We start from the raw sequence: 20,560 nt of genomic DNA on the forward strand, positions 1-20,560 counted from the left end.
TTTGGATTCACGGGTCACGATTTGGTATTGGTCCTACTCGAAACTCGATCGGGTATCCAAAATACCCGGAAATTATTGTATATATTAGATATATTTGGGTCATTGAGTATATTTTTTGTATTTCAAATATTTTTTTAAGTTTCGGGTTTGGGTTTTCGGGTATAATTTCAGGTTTTGGATAAAAATTTAGATTTTCAGAAAATATAATTCGGATATTCGGGTATTTTTGTGTTTTCGTGTATGAAATTTTCAGGTATTTTTGCGGTTTTTCGGATACTTTTAGAATTTTTGGGTATTTTTCGAGTTTACGGGTCCAGTTCGGGTATTTCGGATATTTTTCGTGTCTTAAATACCTGAAACTGACCCGAATCCAAAATATACCTGATATTACGGAGAATTTACGGATAATGAAATTATATACCCGGACCGATCCGGATCCGATAAAACCGGACCCGACGGGATCCGACCCTAACCCAATCCGAAGATCTGGATGCCCAGGCCTAGTCTTGGCATGTGACAAACCTGAGAATGGTACTGCGATTTTTTGATATACACTTAAAAGAATTAATTTGTCTACATATATTAGTAAAATACATTTAGTTTTTAAAATACATGGCGCTTAATAGTCAAACCAGATTATTTGTTCTCAAAAGTTTTTAAAGGTCGATATTTTCGAAAAACAGATCCATTGGATCCACGCAGATCTTACTCCATCGTTTGGCTATATAAGTATCTGTTCAGCTAAATCTCTGGTTAAGAAATGGTAAATCAAAAGAGTGGAAAACGGCCAATCCATTTTAGTAGGGAATGACCCGTGGATTTCTGCTCCTCGTCCGAGGTCAGCAATATCAAAAACTCAACCCCACTTTTTAAACCATTCTCTAAAGGTGGAACATCTCATCAACCCGAAAAATTTGTCATGACATGTGGATATGCTTGATGCATATATACATCCAGATGATGTGAAGATCGTCAAAGGCTTAGCCATAAGTCGGAATCGTAGGCCTGATTCTTCTGGTTGGCTATTCACAGAGACCGGTAAATATACTGTTAAATCAGAATATAAGATTGAGTCTCTATATCTAGATAAGAAACAACAAGCGGTTTCTTATGGTCCGGATACCAAACCGTTGTTGGCTTTTTCATCTGGAAACTGAAATGTTCTCCAGAGTTGCGGCATTTTATTTGGCAAGTTATATCGGGTATTATACCGGTTGCAAAAAATTTGAAGGCACTGGGTATTGACTGTGTATCCGATGTAGTATTTGTGGTGCGGAGGAAGAATCAATTAATCATATTCATGTCCACCAGTTTTGCAAACATAGACTTTGTTGAAAATTCCTTCTCCTCTTCCCCTCCGTGAATTTTCGCAATTCCTTCATACTAATATGGATTATCTTTTCTGGAGATTTTCCAAAGAATATGATTTCAATACCTTTCTTTAGATCTTGTGGTATATTTTGAAGAATAAAAAAATAAGATTTATAACAACAAAAATGGTAACCCACATAAAATACTTCAAGATAGCGAAAGTCAAGGGAATGGTGTGGGCAGAAGCTCAATTCCCCCGAAAGAGGCACAGTGTGGATCTACCAGGCGTTTGATTGGCAATCCTTAGGACATTCCATAATCTTTTTTTCTATGGCGCATGAAGGGAGCAAGATAAGTTCTCGAGACAGAGATGGTTCTGCAGAACTGTAGGTTCAAATGAGAAGATGATGGAGGCAATAAATCTCTAAAGAAGCTTTGATATGGGCTATGAAGTGTATAAAGACCTTAACTTTCTTGCGACAAGGATTCTCAATTAGTGAAGAGGTGTCATCACCCGAAGAATTGTCAGATCAGCTGGCTTCACTTTTTTGGATTGGTTTGGCTTTCCGGGTTGGTTTTTTGCTACCCTAGGTTGACCGGAAAAAAAAAAGTTCTAATAAAAAAAGGTAAAGAGATTGGAAACGCATAGGCAGCTTCACGCCATGGTGAATCACTGATTCGGCATTAGAGAGAAAAAAAAGGGGAGAAAGAGATAACTCTTCTTCTTCATTCCATCACTGGATCTCTCTCATCGTCTTTTCTCCGCAGCAGAGCTATGGTTTCCCCCACCAAACTCAAATCCGTTGATTTCTACAGGTGCGACCCTCTCATCTCTCTCTCTCTCTCTCTCTCTCTCTCTCTCTCTCTCTCTCTCTTGCATTTCTCATTTCTTGTGATGCATGTGCGCATGAACATTCACATTGTTGGAATGAATGTGATTAGTTTACTCCTTTGGATTGTCGTCAAGTATACATTTTTACGTTGATTTTCGTTGTCCTTTGATAATTCTTTCAATGATCTGACTTTCGAGGTGCCTTGTTGTTCAAGGAAAATCCCGAGAGATTTGACAGAGGCATCTTTCTCTGGCGCTGGCTTATCCATCGTAGCTGCTCTCGTTATGATGCTTCTCTTTGGAATGGTAAAATCCTTCTTATTTATGGATATCGCTTTCTCGCTGTTTTGATTAAGACAAGACATGCATGATCTTTGTATCTTGCAGGAGCTGAGTAGTTATTTGGAAGTCACCACTACAACAGCTGTCGTTGTTGACATGAGCTCTGATGGGGACTTCTTACGCATTGATTTCAACATCAGGTTTAGATATTGTTTTACGTAACTGGTTAATCAGTTTTCATTTTTTTTTTCATTTTTTTTCTTTGTTGATTGATATTGAAATCTGCTCTAGATGTCTAGGGAACATGAATAATAGTCACTAGATATTCATTTTTTTTTTTTTTTTTTTTTTTTTTTGAACACATGTCACTAGATATTCATAAAGTAATGTTTTTCTTGTCGAATCATTGCTATATAAGCTAACATTTGTTTTCGTATCTTTTTTCTATTTGTAGCTTTCCTGCCCTTTCTTGTGAATTTGCATCCCTTGACGTGAGTGACGCGTTAGGAACAGTAAGTCTCTCCTCATAACTCTCATGTCTTTGATGATCCCATTCTAACTGTTTTGGATGCATCTTCCAATTTAATTGTCTATGATTATCATACAAAAAAATCTTGACGTTTTTCTTCAGTATCAGAGAATATATGTTTTGGTTATATGATACTGCATGATAAATTATCTATAGAAGCAACTTGAGTTGGTCGTGCAATGATGATAAGGATTTAGACCAATGTTCATATTTATTTTAGTAGTTGTAATCATCAAAGTTATTAGGTGAAGTTTAGTAATACCATCCTCTCAATTATTTGAAAACTTGAAGCTTATGATCTTATTTCTGAGTCCATGTTTCAGTTTTGCAGAACTTGTTATGTATTATGTTAAAAGCAAGACTTAATAACCAAGCCTATGATATATATAGCCTGCATATTATTTAATATATGGTTAACTGAGGCCTAGATGTAATTTTGATGTTTGAATTTTCAGAACAGGTTGAATATAACAAAAACAGTTCGCAAGTTTCCAATTGATCCGCATTTAAAGACCACCGGTGGAGAGTTCCACTCTGGCCTTGCATCACATCACATCAACCATGGAGAAGAGATTAAGCAAGAGTTTCCTGATGGTGCAATACAATTAACCAATGGTGGTTTTGAATCATTGTCACACCAGTGAGTAGGCAGCTTCTTTTTTTATCTTTGTGGATGTGTAGGAGTCAGTCCTGTCTGAAGGTATGAATATGGATTGACGTAAAATGACTTTTTTTATGCAGCTTTCCATTATTGATCGTTAACTTTAATGCACCATGGTGTTACTGGAGTAATCGTCTGGTGATTCTCTTATTAGTAGTTTCTTGTGCTTCTTTTACTTTTGTAGCTTTTACGGTTATTATGTAACGCAGTACATGTCTAACAATGAAGAAATCATCGTTCATGTTTGGTTATGTTTTTCTACTATTCGTTTCAGAAACCGTCTTGGGAGAAAGCAGCTACCATTATAAAACAGAGGTTTGCATTAAACTCTTGTGCGTTTTTTATTAAGTTTTGAAGGTTCCTTAAGTAACGGTGGCTGATATATTTATTTATTTCTGAAACATAGTCATGTTAATATCTCTGCTACAGATATGATCCTGACACTGATGGGCGTGTTCTTCTAGGAAGTGTTGATTGCACAGAAGAACCTGCGCTATGTAGGAGGTACTAGGAAGCTGGTGACTTGTTTGTTTCTTGCTTGTTTGCTCATATTTTAATGGCTGCTGTTTAAGTATGTATGGGAAGCAGAACAGTGATTGGATATATTTTTTCAGGAACCATATACAAGGCTATCCATCTATTCGGATTTTCCGCAAAGGCAGTGAACTTAAGTAAGAAACCATCTGATTAGATTTTTTAAAACTTCCAGCTACTAGCGTAGTTATAGTTCTTTGTATCTTCTGCTTAACCTTATGAGTCAATCATTGTCTTAAAATAGTTTCCTGATCTTCCTTTGAACTATACCTTCCGTACGTAAGCTTATGTGAACCACATGTATGTTGGTGCCAAAAATATTCCTTATGACAGACAGTGTTCCCTGCTTTGTTGTTTTCAGAGAGGACCATGGACACCACGAACATGAATCTTACTATGGAGATCGGGACACAGAGAGTATCGTTAAGGTAGACAAAACCCAAATTAGTTAACATTATATCTATGTGTGTTCATTAGTTCGTCTAGTAGTTATATATACATATACATGCACAAGACATCATATCTTTTTAATTGAGTTTCTTTCTTGCAGATGGTGGATGAACTGGTAGTACCAATCCACCCGGAGACACACAAGCTAGCTTTGGATTGGGGTGTATCCAATGACACAGCAAAACTTCTTAAAAAGGCACCAGTTACAGGAGGTTGTAGAGTTGAAGGCTATGTGCGTGTAAAGAAGGTAAAACCCTCGGAACTACAAGAAAAAATGGTTTTCTTAGCGGCTGAAAATCGCTATCTATAGATACCATAGCGTTATTGCAAGCGCTATGTCATCGCCCGTTATAATAGGTCGAAGACTTTAGATAGCGCTTTTTCGCGCTGCTATCGTATTCCGATATACAATAGCGGTTTATTAATGCTATTATATATTATATAATAGTGCTTTATTTACGCGATCAAATATTATTTAATAGCGGTTTTAAAAAGCCATAGTTAATATTACCATAGCAGTTATATAAATGCTACTGTCTCTATACTCTTTTAAAGTAGCTTCGTTTCGGTATTTATAATTTATATATTATATATATATATAAATATTTTTAACTATTTTTAGAAACATAAATTTCGGATTTAGAAATAGAAATTTTATTATAATAAAGATACACTCATTTTTAAGTTCAACATTACATGAAATTCATAATTATGACAAAGTACTAAGACAATTGAAAGTTCTCAATTTCACAACTCATCACTCATATGAAAACAACCTTATCAGTAGGCCACGCCACTGTGCTCCCTATTGCATCACCTATGACTTCAATTTCAGAGTTTGGTCTCCACACTCGTGCATCATCCATCTTGGAAACCTCTACCAAGACCTTAGAAGCATTGGGACCTAAAGGGATGAAATGAACCTTGTCTGCTGGATCTGTTGAAAACACACGACCCCAAGCTACTGTCTGTCCAGAGTTATGACAGTCCAAAAGAGCACACTTCTGTTTACCAACTTTGTTGCTATTACCAGTGCTGTTACTAGTACTCTGAAAGACCAAAAAAAAGACCAACACAACACAATCACAATAACATCACAGAATTGCAACATATCGAAGATAAATTAACTGGCATCTGAAGCTTACCACATTAGGTTTCTTGGTTGATTCAGCAGTTGTATCAGATAGTCGTGCCCTATCAATTGGCCAAGCAATGATCTGATGTAGTGCATCACCCATGTTTGACATTCCAGACGCTGGTCTCCATAGGAAAGCAGAATCTTTAACAACTACTTCAACTTTTATAACTGCAGCATTCGGTCCAAGCGGAATATCGTTCACCAATTGGTTAGGTTCAGTTGACAACAGTACACCCTCAGCAATCAACTCATCTTCTACATTCCAGTAATCAAATATTTGTACCCTTCCTACTGATGCATCCATAGTCTAATAATCATCCCAAATGTATTATATATTAGTAATCGATTTTCAATGTGAATTTGAAAATAACACAAGAAATTTCAGTTTACCTCTGACCCGACAATGTTAGCATGTTTTGAGAAGTCAATAACATCGTCCAATATTAACTTGTCGGATGGCCATGCAATTTTAACTCCTACAGCTTCAGCAAGTGTTCCAATACTTGTAGTTGGTCTCCAGACACATGCATCTTCGACTGCTACAGAGTTGACAATTACAGCTGCCGCATTAGGACCCAGAGGAATTCGACCAATCTTATATGTGGGTTCACTTGAGTAGTATTCTCCTTCACCTACAGCCACATCATCAGTCGAAATCCAATCCAGTATCTGGCTCCTTATTCCTCTCTTGCTACCATCGCTTCTTTCAGAACTAGAAACATCATCTTTATGTGTCTTAAAACAACAAAAAACAAGTAAGCATCATATTGAAACACCAAGTACAATTAATTGGACAAGTGTATAAGAAAGTTACCTTTTCGCCAGCTAAGTCAATAACAACATTTTGCAACTTTTCAAGCTTGGTAATTAATTCCGCTTGAGTAGCTTCAAGCTTCTGGACATGTTTGTCTCTAGCTTGTAAGTAAGCCATCTTCGTAATAGTGGCTCCTCTGCCCATCCCCCTAACTCTTCCTGGTCTCTCTTTTCCGAGAACTTGACTCACAGCATCTTCACCAATGTTATCTGAGGAGTTAGAATCTATTTCACTGTCAATTGTCTTGATCTTTTCCTGCAAAGAAAAAACGAAGACATTACGAAATTGTCTTGATCCTTAACTAATAAGAATTCATAATATGCTTACAATAGTTTCAGCGTGTGTTTCATTCACGGGTCTCCCATCTGAATGTGTATGTCCTGCTACCCAAACCTTAGTTCTAGTAACTTTCTTAGGATCATCGCTGTTTTTTTTCTACAAGTTCGATCAAATAAAGTTCTAGTAACTTTCTTAGGTGCAAATAAAGTCATTACTTTTCTCCCAAATTCAAAAAATTAGACAAACATACCATCTCATGAGCTAGGCGACTCATGCCTTTTCGGCTTGTTGTGTGCGGAATTTGAATCTTCCTAAGTCTCTTGTATTTATCACTTTGTACCTATTAACACAACCATCAGATACCATAACTTTTATCTAAAATAAATCGTATAAGTAATCAAGCATCATTAACTATAACCTTAAAATCTTTGGTGCACCTAGCTTTCACCCAACTGTTCCAAGCAGAAGAAGATTGGATGTTGCTAGGCTTCATTTTCTGTATCTGAGCCTTGTTTTTAATAGAACGGACTATAGAAGTCAGCCTAGATTTCGAGGCCCTCCACAAGCAACCCATTTGCTTAAAGACTGCATCTTTTTGCCATTCATCTGTCAAGTTGAACCTCCCCTGTCAAATATTGATAAAATAATTTAAACTAGTACTCCATCGAAAAAACTTATAAAAATTACCTGAATCTCTTCCCATAAAGCGTCTTTTGTTGTTTCTTCGACGTGTCTCCAGTCATCTAGCAATACTGGCACATGCTCCCTCACAAGAGGACCAAGAAAGGAGGAGAGTGTCACTGATCCACTACCGACATGCTCACCTATGGAGTTGAACTCTACATCTACCTTGTCCTCTAAGAGCATCTCCAACCCATCTCTATAATAGAGATCTCTAAAATAGAGGAAAAAATAGAGATAGTGTTTTTGCTCCAATGTGTTCCTCTAAATAGAGGAATGCTATATTTACCTCTATAAATAGAGGAATGCTATTTTTTCCCCTAAATATAGAGGAAAAAAAAACATTCCTCTATTTATAGAGGCAAATATAGCATTCCTCTATTATAGAGGAACACATTGGAGCAAAAACACCACCTCTATTTTTGCCTCTATTTTAGAGATCTCTATTATAGAGATGGGTTAGAGATGGTCTAGCGCATTTTAGTTAGACCCCTTGTCTTCCTCATTTTGATCTCGGATTGCTGTGTCTGAGTGTCATAGGTGTTGGACACTCCATTGCTAGAAGCAGGGATGGGTTCTTCAACTTCAGTTGGTGAATGTTGATCCACTTCTACGTCTTGCGCCTCTTCATCAATTGATTCTTTAGCAGCACTCTCTTCTCTTTCATTAACCTTCGGAGCATTCTTCTTTTGTTTCTTATGAACCTCTGACCGGACAGGACTCGCATCAACACCTGCTTGACGCTTACTGCGACGGTTTTGCTCATTAACAGCTTGGGATTTCATCATTGCAGAGAACCTGAAACAAAACTAGAATTTTTAGTATCTAAACATCAACAAGGACACCTTCACAGTCTTCCCTAACACATAAACTCTCATCATCATATTGATATCCTATATCTTCAATTGGCTGGACTGATGGTTCAAAATCGATCTTCTCTTCTGTCTCTAACTCATGGTATCCTCTTGGTGGTGCCCGCATAACAACATACCAAGGTGAGCTTTCATCTTCTCTAGAATAGAAGACCTGTTTAGCTTGCGATGGCAGAATGTATGGATCGTTTGCAAATGATGACTGGTTCATATGAAGATTGACAAGTGTGAACCCTTCTTCCTCTTTAACTCCTTTCCCTTTGTGAGCCCAACTACACTTAAACAGGGGAACTTGGAACATGTGGTAGTCCACCAATATGATCTCCTTTATCACTCCATAGTAAGCTACCATGTCCGCCATTTGCTTAGAATCTTTAGCACTAGCTCGACACATCGAAAATGCTTCATATGCAACCCCACTATTCTGTGTATTGCGCTTTACATCATCATAATGGTATCGATGTCCATTCACCACGTATCCTTTGTATGTGTGAGCAATATTCCTTGGTCCAAAAGCAAGCCATCTCAGCCTTTTCGAATGTTTCTTCGAGTTATTAGGTATCTAATTAACATGAAACGTGTAGCAGAGTTAATAATCATACAAAAATGTAAAGATTAAAGCATATAATAAGCTCATTTACCTTATATTTTATCTACTGGGGGAACCTTTCTGTGTGATATTTCCACAGTAGAGTTTCATAATTTTGTGCGCATCTTTCATCAGTAGCTTGCAGTTCTTCCAAATGCAACCTGCTTTCTTTAAGTTGGACGATGTATAAAAATAAAAAAACTTTATATATCTAACTGCTGTTTTACTTACCCAATATACGGATCCATGACTGCTGTATTCATGAGGATACAACGATGAGCTATATCTCTCTCCTTATCTGTGAGGGTTACTTCTGTAGCTTTCTGTAATGGTCTTCCTTCAAGGACATTCTGAGTTGCCTCAATATCTTCATTTCTATTAATTGCTTCTTGGACTGGAACAGATTTTCGAAGGAACTCCATACAAAACGCAATGCATTCACTAGACAAATATCCCTCAGCCATACAAGCTTCGGGTCGTGCAAAATTCTTGACATAAGCTTTTAGAGTCTTCATATATCTACATACCAGAACATATAAGTTAGTCTATTTATTGAAAGTATACGACAAAGACAAAAAAAAAATTACCTCTCAAACGGATACATCCATCTGAAGTGCACAGGGCCACCCAAGCGTGCTTCTTTAGCTAGATGGAGAGGAAGGTGAAACATAATGTCGAAGAGTGATGATGGAAAGAATCTCTCCAACTGGCACATTGTTTCCACAATCTCAAATTCTAGAGTCAGTAGCTTCTCTGGATCAATAACTCGTTGGCAAAGTCTGTTGAAGTAGTTGCAGATACGATTGACAGCTATCCGAGGTCCTTTAGGCAATAAACCTCTCAATGCCACAGGAAAAAGGTTCTGTAAAAGAATGTGATTGTCATGTGACTTCATGCTGCCGATATTGGAAGGATCCAACGAGACACAATTGGATATATTTGCACAATATCCATCGGGGCCTCTAAACTTGGATAGCCGTCTACAGAATTTTTTTTTCTCTTCCTTGGAAAGCCAGAATGCAGCTGGAGGCAAATAAGTTCTCTTCCCACGCTTTTCTGGATGTAAGTTGCTCCTGATTCCCATGTCTTCTAAATCTTTTCTTGCTTTCAACTCATCCTTTGATTTTGCATTATTCATAAGAATAGATAGTAGTGCGTCTGAGACGTTCTTCTCGACGTGCATAACATCTATGTTATGCCTCACAGGCATTTCCTGCAAACATTATGTAGATTTAATTATCAGAAACAATTTAATTAGCTTACATAAATTCAGAAAGTTAAAATTAATTGTAAAGCAGAACGTATACCTTCCAATATGGTAAGTCAAAGAGGATAGACTTTTTTTTCCACTTCCATAAATCATCAGCTTCTTCGATTTCTTCAGCTGTTGCAGCTTCATTATCGTCATCTTCTGCTTCTGCCCTTTTACGCTTCCCCTTTTTAGCTAATGGTCTTCCAAAATCATTTCTAAATCCTCTAAGGCTGTCAAATATTCCTTTCCCACTCTGAATCCTCTTTGAAACACCAGACTCCACTGTGTTGTCAAACCAACCCTTTCTACGTTTGTAGGGATGACCAGGCATCAGTCGCTTCTTGTTGCCCATATACACATGTTTCCTACTAAACTTAAGCCATCTATGCGCTGTCTCCTTCCCACATACAATACACGCTTGCTTCCCCTTAACTTTGCATCCAGCTAATGTCCCTAAAGCTGGGTAGTCTATGATACTCCACAACAGCATAGCTCTTAAATTAAAACTCTCCTTCTTAAAGGCATCATAAACTTCAATACCTTCGGTCCACAAGTCCTTAAGGTCCTCTATCAGGGGCTGTAGATACACGTCAATGTTGTTGCTAGGTGCTGTTGGTCCAGGTATCAACATCGTCAACATAATGTTCTCCGCTTTCATGCACTGAGTTGGCGCCATATTGTAATTAACTAGGAGAACCGGCCACATGTTGTACTTGGTGTTTTGGATCGAGAATGGATTCATCCCATCAGTAGAAAGACCTAGTCTCAGGTTTCTTGCTTCAGCAGCAAATTCTGGCCACTTATCGTTTGCCTGAACCCAAGTCAAAGAATCCACAGGAGGCCTCATAGATCCATCTTCAGTTGCATTGTTGAAGTGCCAACACAAATCCTCAGCCAACCGTTTCGATCTAAACATCCTCTTGAATCTCTCTTTTATGGGAAAATACCTAAGCACCTTACATGGAACTCCTTTCTTCTCCTCACCAGTGTGCTTATCTCTTTCCCATCTTGATTCACTACATCTTGGACAGCAAACTAACTCCGCATACTGTTTCCTATAAAGGATACAATCATTTTTGCAGGCGTGGATGACATCATAACCAAAACCAAACACCTTTAAGAACTTATTCATCTCATCCGTAGACTTAGGCAGAACATTATCTGGAGGTAGCATGTCATGAACTAATGTCATTAGCTGGTCAAAATAGCTCTCTGACATCCCACTCTTGACCTTTATACGGTAAAGACCCATGATAGCAGCAACCTTGGTGTATTTCTGACATGTCGGGTACAGTGGAGTCTAGGCATCATCTAACTTCTTCCTAAACTCGTCCTCTTCTGGTCTCTCAATACCATCAAAATCCTATGAATTCTGCTTCTCAAATGGTGTTTTGCCATCGCTCGCTATAAAAGCTGTCCTCATCAACTCATAAGCCTCATTTTCAGACGTCTGAACATCAGCTGTCTTATGGCCTTATATCCTCGTGTTTACTCCAATATTTACATCTCTTGTACTTCTGATCCATCCCTCTGATGACGAGATGCTCAAAAACTGTCTCTCTTGATTGATGGCAGACATTGCGACAATCAACGCAAGGGCAGAACATTTCAACTAGATCACCCAATCGTCTTGATGACGAAGAAACAAACTCAGTTGCACCTTGCTCATACTCGAGACTATTCCTGTCAGATGCACACAAATGAAAATTAATTCAGAAGCACAATTTCGTGAACGAAATCAAAAAAAGATAAGCAAAACACAGTAATATTTATACCTTGGTAACCAGACCCAAGCTTTATCCATCGCACAACAGCTCCGACCAAATGTATATAAAAACACTAACTTTATTATGCCTCAAGAACACACAAAGACAACTTATAGAAGAATCAGTATAAATCGGTTTGGTTTTACCTGATAAAAATGTCTTCTCTTTTGATTTAAACGACCTGGAAAATAAAAGCAATGATATAATTCAATTGAAACAAAATCAAAAGCTATAGCCAAACCTAGAAAAATACACGACAGATACCTTTCTTGGAAGATCTGAATCTAAAGCTCCCTGCAAAAGAGTAAAAGACCGAATCAATTGGACATGCAACCCTAAATCAGCCACCAGTTAAATAGGAATAAATGATTGGTTTATCAGAAACAAAAAAAAAATACAGATATTAGACGAGATTGTACCTACGATTCAGAATCGAAGAACAGTTGTTGGGTTTTAGAGATTCTGGAAAACCATTACGACGAGATAGAAATAGGATATTAATGTGTTATTAGAAGAGATTAATTTTTTAGAGTCCGACCAATCGGGAAAATAATTGAGACAAAGAGATAGAGGGGAGATGAGAACTCAGGGGAGATAGAGAGAGGGAAGAACCGAAAAATAAAAAAAATGAATTAAGTGAAATTGGTAAGCCTGGGCAAATGAAAATTTTGTCCGCCTAACTTATTCGTAGCGCTTCCGCACTAAAGTGCTATGTAAAATGACTATTAAAATTCGGCCCAACTAAAGATAGCGTTTACAATTTTATAACCGCTATATAAACTCAATTACATATCAACCATAGCAGAAACGAAAAAAACGCTATCCTACACCGCTATAAAAACCTATTTTTCTTGTAGTGACTGTTAAAAAAAAAAAAGTGAAGACTGAATCAATGTCCCTGGAGTTATGTCTTTTAAGTATGTTTTCAGGTTCCAGGAAACCTCGTTATCTCAGCTCATTCAGGAGCTCACTCGTTCGATTCTTCTCAGATGAACATGTCGCATGTGGTTACCCATCTTTCATTTGGGAGGATGATTGATCCTAGGTTGTTAACCGATATGAAGCGCTCGTTGCCATATCTTGGCCAAAGCCATGACAGGCTTGATGAAAAAGCATTCATAAACCAACATGAGTTTGGTGCTAATGTTACTGTAAGTCCCAAAAAAACTTTTTTATGAATCTAGATTCTTGAAGTCTTGATTCTTGTAATGTCCCTTACAGATTGAACACTACCTACAAATAGTTAAAACAGAGGTCATTACAAGAAGATACGGTCAAGAACATTCATTGATAGAGGAACATGAGTACACCGCTCACAGCAGCATAACTCAGACTTACTACTTACCCGTTGCAAAGTTTCACTTTGAGCTCTCTCCCATGCAGGTTGTTCAGTCAACATCTCTCGCAAATTTCATCGGAATATATAGTCTACGCTTTACAACCAAGAGCATGATTATTGGGAGGTTCTTAGGGTGGGGTTTTTAACGGAATATAAGAACCCGTCTTTTAATAGTTAAAAGTTAAGAGACGGGTTCTTATATTCTGCTAAGAACCTTACCTTAAGAATCCTCCAATAATCATGCTCTTAGAGCATGATTATCGGGTGAAACCCGTTTTGGGTTTCTAAATTTTTTTTTTATCTGATTTTTATTAAAAAAAAATCGCACCAATCGCGGACCACCACGTGTCAGTGGAGCCCGCAAACAGTGCAAAAAACCCATTGCAAGCGGTCCTCAACTCACGCCTTCTGTCACCGGTTTTATAATATTAATGGGGCCCAAAACCTATTTTTCCATCCAGAAATCCATTAACAAACCCGGATAAAGATGATCTAATAAAAGGTTTTTTTTATCAAAAATGAATATTCACATTTCGAAATAAAATTTCCAAAAATAAAAAAAATCAGAATAAAATTTCAAAAAATGTTTGAAATAAATGGGAGTGATTGATTGAGTTGTAACTGTAGAAATTTACTTTATAATTTAGTCTGTTGGATTTTTTTTTATTTAGCTTGAGATGTAGCTTTAAAATTTCCTACAGCTAAAAAGATGGAGTTTTAGAAAATAAGACTTTTACAGCTATATTTTTTTATTTTTTTGGCTGTAATTTTAATTTTTTGGTTGTGCATTTAAAAACTAATATAAAACATGATCGGTGGTTTTAAGGTTGTAGATAAAAATTAAAACTAAAGTCACCAATCGCCCCCCCCCCCCCCCCCCCCCCCCCCCCCCCTTAATAAAGTTTTTTCGAAAAATGTATAATTACTTTTTATTTATTTAAATATTTGTTTGTGTTTATATATCTATAGATGTATAATTATCATTTATCTCTTTAACGAAACCTCTTCTGGTCAAAACAATTTTTGGATTCTTTTTGAAGATTTAGATTTGCCCTTACAATTACTCTGTTTCTTGCAGATTCTAATAACTGAAAATCCAAAGTCGTTATCGCACTTCATCACAAATCTATGCGCCATTATTGGTGGTGTTTTCACGGTTAGTATATTCCAGTCAAATCTTGCTTCTTCATACTCTTGTGGATTCCATGGTGGTTTCAGATTCTTGCTGTGGATTTTTTTTCAGGTTGCGGGAATAATAGATTCGATTTTCCACAATACGATAAGACTGATTAAGAAGGTTGAGCTTGGGAAAAACATTTGATTGGCTACTGGAGGTTAGAGTTTACCATTAATTCATAAAACTATAGAAGAACCTCGTGTTGTTTATTTGGAACAGCTGTTCCTACATAGAAAAACTCAGTAAAGAGAGAAGTTTTGTTTGAGAATATCTTAGATTTTTTATCCTTAATATGCACACAATTAGAAATTTTTATTCACGTACATGAGAAACAAATGTGAAAAGAATCAAACAACAAACACCAATGGACACAAAGTGGGGTGAAAAGAGAGAAAGGGAAAACAGAAACTTGTTGCATAGTGAAAACACAAGACAAAACAGAAACTTCTTAGTGTAGGAATAGAGTTGAAGCAAGAGCAGCTCCGAGAAGAGCAGCAGCAACAGAGGAAGAAGATGGAGAAGCTGCGTTGTTAGGAGTTTCTTGAGATGGAGTAGGTGTAGCTGCCGGGGGCTCAAGGGTTCCCTCCATAGGCGGAGAAGGAGCCGGGGCTGGAGATGGAGGTGATGATGATGTGGTGGTGGTGTTGTTGTTGCCGCTTCTGTCAGCCATGACGATGACAACTAGCTTCTCGTTCTTGTTGCAGTGGTCTTTGTTTCCGCTGATGAAATAGTACGGACCAGAATGTGTTAGTGCGAATGAAGTTTTGCCGTCTGCGAATTTAGCGGTTGGTGCATCCGTGTTGCAGCTGTCGTAAGCGTCCCTTGTGACTTGGAGCACTGAGTCTTGGTTTGGGTGGTACACAAACACTGCATGTGTATACATCTTTGGTGTGTCATATGTGAAAGAAAGATATGAGTGTATGGTTAATAGTAGAGTGTGGAAACTTACGTAGAGAGTCACCGATTTGGAATCTGCTCTGTTCTGCCCATTGACTATAAACTTGAGAGCCGGAAGGGACGGTCCAACCTTTTGCACCACCGACCGCAAACTCTCGAGCGTAGGCTTTATTAATGATCATGAACAGACACACGAGGCCGAACCCATTAAGCATCATGTTGTTTAGGTTCCTAACCATTTCTTAAACTTAAAAAAAAAAAAGAGAGAATAAAAGGCTAGGTACTAAAGATATGGATGTGGTGTAGGATATGATGAGACAAGATGAAAGGCTAATGGGTTTATATAAAGGTGTTGCAGAGAAAGCTTTTTAATTGTATTTCTCAGATTCTAAGCAAAGCATAGATACCTGCTTTAAAGAAAGTGTTTCAGTTTTGGAATCTCATGTGACTTGCTTCTTCTGTCAACAACTTTTGTTCCTTGCTTCTGCATCTTTGGTTGTGTACTTTAATACTTAAAAAAATATATAATTAAAAGGACTTCAAATTAAAAGACTAATAAATGTTCTTCATGTCAAAAAGAAGCTGACATTGTTCTGAGCTTCTGGGATTGCTACCAGAGAGAACAACAAACGTACACATGAATACTTTTATAGACCAAACAAAAGTATTAATACAATAAGTCCTTTTTTTTTGGTTCAATATTAGATCAATCATATTACAAAGATCTCTCCACATCTGCTCCTCTTGATCCTTTCTCTGTTGCAATAACACTAGCTTTAGTTATGTCTTCAGTAATTAGTCCATCATCAGTGCAAAAGCCACTGCTATAGAGAAAACAAGTGACATCAAGACACTGATACCGCCTCTATGTCCTGAGCTCTTCTTTGGGAAATGTTTAGGAAGCGCACATTCTTCTCCATTAAAGAAAAGCTTTGTCGGAAACCCATCACCTTCAGCTATTTTCAAATCATTAATGTTCTTCTTGGTAAACGAGATAACAGACTGTTGCTTGCCCGGCACGGGAGGGTCTCTTAATGGATGCGTTCCGTTAACTTGACCCACAAGGTAGTTCAAACCAGGCAACCCTTGGAACATAACAGTTCGGTTGTTCGGTGGAACACGTGTGCCGTTAAAGGAGTAAACGTTTTCATACCCTTTCCCTGATTTCCCCATCTCAACGGCCACAAACCAATCCTCAAACGCAAAGTCTCTCCAGTTAAAAACAGTTAACCTCGCGGTCCAACCGTTTCTATAATCAGTGTTAACGTGCCAGTTAATGCTAACTCCACAGTTATCAGGACAAGGGAGCTTCTTAGGTATCGGCATGTGGTTTTGTTTAGCCCAAGCTTTAGCTTTTAGGGTTCGGTTATCGAAGGGGACAAGGAGGGCGTCTGCAGGGAGGAGGAGAGGGTTACGGTCAGCGTTGCATGTGTTGGTATCGATGTCATCGCATCCACAAGCGCAAGTGTTACAAGGAATAGCGGAGTTGTTGTAATAGGCAGAGAATGAGACACAACATCGTGAGGCTTGTGCTTTGGGTTTGGTTATGTTGCAGACAATTTGCCAGCTGGAGATTGCATAGGTTACAGCCGGTAGACCGCTAGAATCCGGGAACTGTGACGGGTCGACCCGAACCGGTGGCCCACATTTGTACTGAGGGTTGAGAACTCCGTCTATTTTCCAGTGCTGAGGTGGGTATAGAGCTGTTCTGTTTAGATCAGGAGGCAACTTCCAAACCTAACACAACAAAACAGAAACTTCAAAACACTAAATTTATGCTACTCATGACATTATCTTGTTCCACAAAAATAAATGTTTTAAATCAAAAAGATAAATACATTTTTTGTGTTTCTATTATTCAAAAATTGTAAATAGTGTATTTTATAAATTAATTGAATTACTATTGGTTTAACTTTATTAAATTACAGAAAATGTTGTATTTATAATATAAATTTAATCTGTTTTTCTAATATGAAAACATGAAAGAACCTATTTTTGTAGAATGAAATGAGTATATTTTTTAACAAAATATTATTTACCTGCAGCTGAAACATGGATCGAGATTTGGAAGGATCCATCAGAGGTGGCAAAAGAGTTCCGTTTTTGCAACAGAAAGGTAATTTTCCCATCACCTTATCGTCCTTCCTCTCTGGAGGCAAATCGGAAATGGCTGGCTTCTTCTGACAGTTCATGACCTGAGAGAAGTCCAAGTCCTTGTAGTACTGTCCAGCTTTGCTGTAAAGACATTCAGAGGGATCTCTCTTGTGAGTGTAAGCTCCTCTCATGGTGTTTATAAACTCTCCTCGCATCCATTCCCAAGTCAGGTTCCAACGGTCTAACCGCCCGAGTGGATTATCGTTGTCGATTGTCACTTGGGCTAAGTAGTTGCTGCTGAATGATTGAATAACATCGTAAACGATGTTCAGATCACCGTGCCTTCTCGGTGCAAACTTTGTCTTTGGCCCTGTCTTGACCTTGAACTTAGGGTTTCTCTTGCAACAAACGTTCATATTGCCTCCTGCGCAAGAAATCCAAACTCTAAACATCTTTATAGTAATGACATATTTATTAGCAACAATTTTATTTTCGGCAAAACTCAAACTAGTAATGACATATTTATGATTTATTACAAGTCTAACCTTTCCCACTAGGCTACCACCATTTGATTAACATTATAAAATGTTGTGTGTTTTTAAACGTTAGAAATGACCTAATATGCATGCGCACACAAATTACTTTTACTTGCGCTTCAAACAATCGAGTCTAGTATATGACCTAACCTTTTCTCTTAGCGGCAGGACATTCCCAACCGTCGTTGATGAGCTTAAGAGTTTTCGGCATAGGCATCACGGACTTGGCAACCCCGAAAAGAGTCCCGGTGATTTCGATATTCGTCGATATCTGAGTGAAATCACCTGCGGTTAAAATCGATGTTTTCAAATCCGTGTTGGGCGATCCAACGAACGTGGTTCCATTGCTAGCATCCAGAGGAAAATCACCGTCCATTGGAACCGCACCAGTCGCAGAAACGATCAGTTCCTTGTGTCGAAACCCTATAAACATTTGCCATCCCGTGAGCTCTTCCTTACCCGCGTTTACAATCATTGCCGTCGATTTAAACGCCCACGATTGAGCGGTCACGTTCTTGACGTGAGGGTACTCTCTCTCGCGGCTGCCGAAGCTGTAGCTCATGAAGATACCGTTGCAACGCGCCATCTCGGGCGGCGGCTCTCCTGCTCCGTCTTCCGTCGGTGTTCCATAATCTTGGCCGTTGCATAGGAAAAGAATTGATGATAATAAAATCAATAGACTTAATGAATAGCGTGTGTCCCAAGGTATCTTCATTCCCGTTTTAACTTTAATCGTATGAACTCTTTCTTCCTCACCGCCTTGAGATTACTTGAACCACAAGGCAGCGGGACAAAAGAAAATACAATGAATCGACCAAGCCTTTGACAGAGACGAAGAAGATTGAATTGAAGGATTAAGGTTTCAGATTGAAGAAAACCTGTAAAAAGATGGAAATGAAATAGTTTTAATTCAAAGCAAGGAAGGTGGTTGGAGAAGAAGAGAAGTTCTTAATAGGTAGTTTTGATATGAGCCTCTGGTTTAATTTGGTGGTTATGAGGAGAGGACATGTAAGAATGTGTGTAAAGACAAATGCTAATATTGGAACAGAGCTACCTATTTGTTTATTAACTAAAAACCGCTTCGATTGTTTCTGAAATGAAACAAACTCTGTTTTTTTTACAGAGGTATTTGGATTCTAGTTCGGTTTAAATAAGGCAAACATGGATTTAGCACATTTTCAAAAAAAATTATCAAAGTACTGTTTATCTAATTTATTTAAACTGTTTACGTAAAGTCTTTTGTAGAAAGTTTCAGTTTACATGACGGGATGAGTCAGCTCTACTGGTTAGAGTCTTGGGGGCCAATTGTCATGCTTCCGGGTTCGACGCCAGCCGGAGGCGAACTGCTCATCCCTGTCACTAAAGTGGGTACTGGACCTTCGGGCTCAGAAAAAAACTTCCCGGGTGAAGCTGGCCCGCTGTCTGACCGGGCCCAGGAACTGACCCGCGAAGCGGGGAACCCTGGATTATCAAAAAAAAGTTTCAGTTTATATTTGATATTATTTTTCTTATCCGACAACATGTACTAATATACGAATTTGCATCGGAATGATGATACAGTAATGCCATTAGTCTATTCCGACCACTTGCGGTGGCGGACATGGACCCATACACTACAAGAAAACACACCAAATTCCGACGGAGGTTCCGACGGACACCAAGGTCGTCGGACATTTGCGACGGAATACTGACAAATTTCCGACCAAATCCAAAAAAATGAAGTCGTCGGAATTCCGTCAACCATTTCCGACGGAATTCCGACGACATACGGTTCGTCGGAATTTTCCGACGACTTTTCGACGACATTCCGATAAAAAATGTAACCGTTGTAGTCGTCGGAAGTTCGTCGGTATATTCCGACGGAATTCCGACGACATTCCGATTAACAGCAAAGTCGTCGGAATTCCATCGGTATTTTCCGACGGAATTCCGACGAACCATGTGACCGTTGCCGACAAATACATATGACCGTTGTATAGCCGTTTGGGATTGGACAATTCCGACGGAATTCCGACGGACTTCTTTATATCCGTCGGAATTTCGTCGGAAAGTCGTCGGAGGTCCGTAAGCAATTTCCTATAAATACAACCCCTCCTCATTCAACTCATTCACACTTCATTCTCTCTTCATTCTCTTTAGTCATAACAATTCCGTGAAAATCATGTCTTCAGAAGTTTATTATCGTTCGTGGATGGATAAACCTCATTTGGATCCGAACACCAATTTGCTTACGGAAGAATACGTTCAAGGGATTGGAGAATTCATGAGGCTTGTTCAACAGCAACCGGATGCAAAAAGTGGTATGTTAAGATGTCCCTGCTCTTCTTGCAATAATAATAAGGTTATAAAAGAATTTGATGTTTGGACTCATTTGTATATGAAAGGGTTTTCACGTAATTATAAAGTTTGGTACCTTCATGGGGAAACTGGTTATGAATATGGTAGTACTAGCGAACCTCAGCCTGTTAGTGAACCTCAGCCTGATATTAGGTTAGAAGAATCTAGAACGGATATAGATTATGGTGTA

At 38.4% G+C, this 20,560-nt stretch overlaps 3 protein-coding genes across 3 annotated transcripts; 1 reads left to right on the forward strand and 2 right to left on the reverse strand.

The window, feature by feature from the left end:
• The first annotated feature begins 98 nt into the window (after window positions 1-98).
• On the forward strand, window positions 99-14,829 carry LOC106389275 (protein disulfide-isomerase 5-3). Its single transcript, XM_013829478.3, has 15 exons — window positions 99-2,127; window positions 2,359-2,449; window positions 2,531-2,625; window positions 2,880-2,937; window positions 3,410-3,594; window positions 3,696-3,753; window positions 3,890-3,930; window positions 4,045-4,119; window positions 4,230-4,286; window positions 4,511-4,577; window positions 4,700-4,846; window positions 12,920-13,141; window positions 13,212-13,373; window positions 14,408-14,485; window positions 14,573-14,829. The coding sequence occupies exons 1-15, from the start codon at window positions 2,087-2,089 to the stop codon at window positions 14,648-14,650; spliced, it is 1,455 nt and encodes a 484-aa protein (XP_013684932.1). The 5' UTR covers window positions 99-2,086; the 3' UTR covers window positions 14,651-14,829.
• LOC106389276 (early nodulin-like protein 3) lies at window positions 14,800-15,718 on the reverse strand. Its single transcript, XM_013829479.3, has 2 exons — window positions 15,456-15,718; window positions 14,800-15,373 (listed from the first exon to the last, which is right to left on the reverse strand). The coding sequence occupies exons 1-2, from the start codon at window positions 15,640-15,642 to the stop codon at window positions 14,955-14,957; spliced, it is 606 nt and encodes a 201-aa protein (XP_013684933.1). The 5' UTR covers window positions 15,643-15,718; the 3' UTR covers window positions 14,800-14,954.
• A 192-nt stretch (window positions 15,719-15,910) lies between these two features.
• On the reverse strand, window positions 15,911-19,007 carry LOC106399881 (COBRA-like protein 10). Its single transcript, XM_013825735.3, has 3 exons — window positions 18,184-19,007; window positions 17,443-17,921; window positions 15,911-17,140 (listed from the first exon to the last, which is right to left on the reverse strand). The coding sequence occupies exons 1-3, from the start codon at window positions 18,746-18,748 to the stop codon at window positions 16,199-16,201; spliced, it is 1,986 nt and encodes a 661-aa protein (XP_013681189.1). The 5' UTR covers window positions 18,749-19,007; the 3' UTR covers window positions 15,911-16,198.
• Between the last annotated feature and the right edge of the window lie 1,553 nt (window positions 19,008-20,560).

Source organism: Brassica napus, chromosome C3 (assembly GCF_020379485.1).
Source record: "Brassica napus cultivar Da-Ae chromosome C3, Da-Ae, whole genome shotgun sequence".
Lineage (NCBI taxonomy): Eukaryota > Viridiplantae > Streptophyta > Magnoliopsida > Brassicales > Brassicaceae > Brassica > Brassica napus.

What these genes read in the sequence shown, in the direction of transcription:
- LOC106389275 (XM_013829478.3), top strand. Translation starts at nt 2,087, where the DNA reads ATGGTTTCCCCCACCAAACTCAAATCCGTTGATTTCTACAG. An exon ending in GTTACTGGAGTAATCGTCTG is followed by an intron (nt 3,754 to 3,889) that starts GTGATTCTCTTA and finishes TATTCGTTTCAG; the next exon opens with AAACCGTCTTGGGAGAAAGC. An exon ending in TTATTGGTGGTGTTTTCACG is followed by an intron (nt 14,486 to 14,572) that starts GTTAGTATATTC and finishes ATTTTTTTTCAG; the next exon opens with GTTGCGGGAATAATAGATTC.
- LOC106389276 (XM_013829479.3), bottom strand. Translation starts at nt 15,642, where the DNA reads ATGGTTAGGAACCTAAACAACATGATGCTTAATGGGTTCGGCCTCGTG. An exon ending in CCAAATCGGTGACTCTCTAC is followed by an intron (nt 15,374 to 15,455) that starts GTAAGTTTCCAC and finishes ATACACATGCAG; the next exon opens with TGTTTGTGTACCACCCAAAC.
- LOC106399881 (XM_013825735.3), bottom strand. Translation starts at nt 18,748, where the DNA reads ATGAAGATACCTTGGGACACACGCTATTCATTAAGTCTATTGATTTTA. An exon ending in TCCTGCCGCTAAGAGAAAAG is followed by an intron (nt 17,922 to 18,183) that starts GTTAGGTCATAT and finishes TTTCTTGCGCAG; the next exon opens with GAGGCAATATGAACGTTTGT. An exon ending in GATCCATGTTTCAGCTGCAG is followed by an intron (nt 17,141 to 17,442) that starts GTAAATAATATT and finishes TTGTTGTGTTAG; the next exon opens with GTTTGGAAGTTGCCTCCTGA.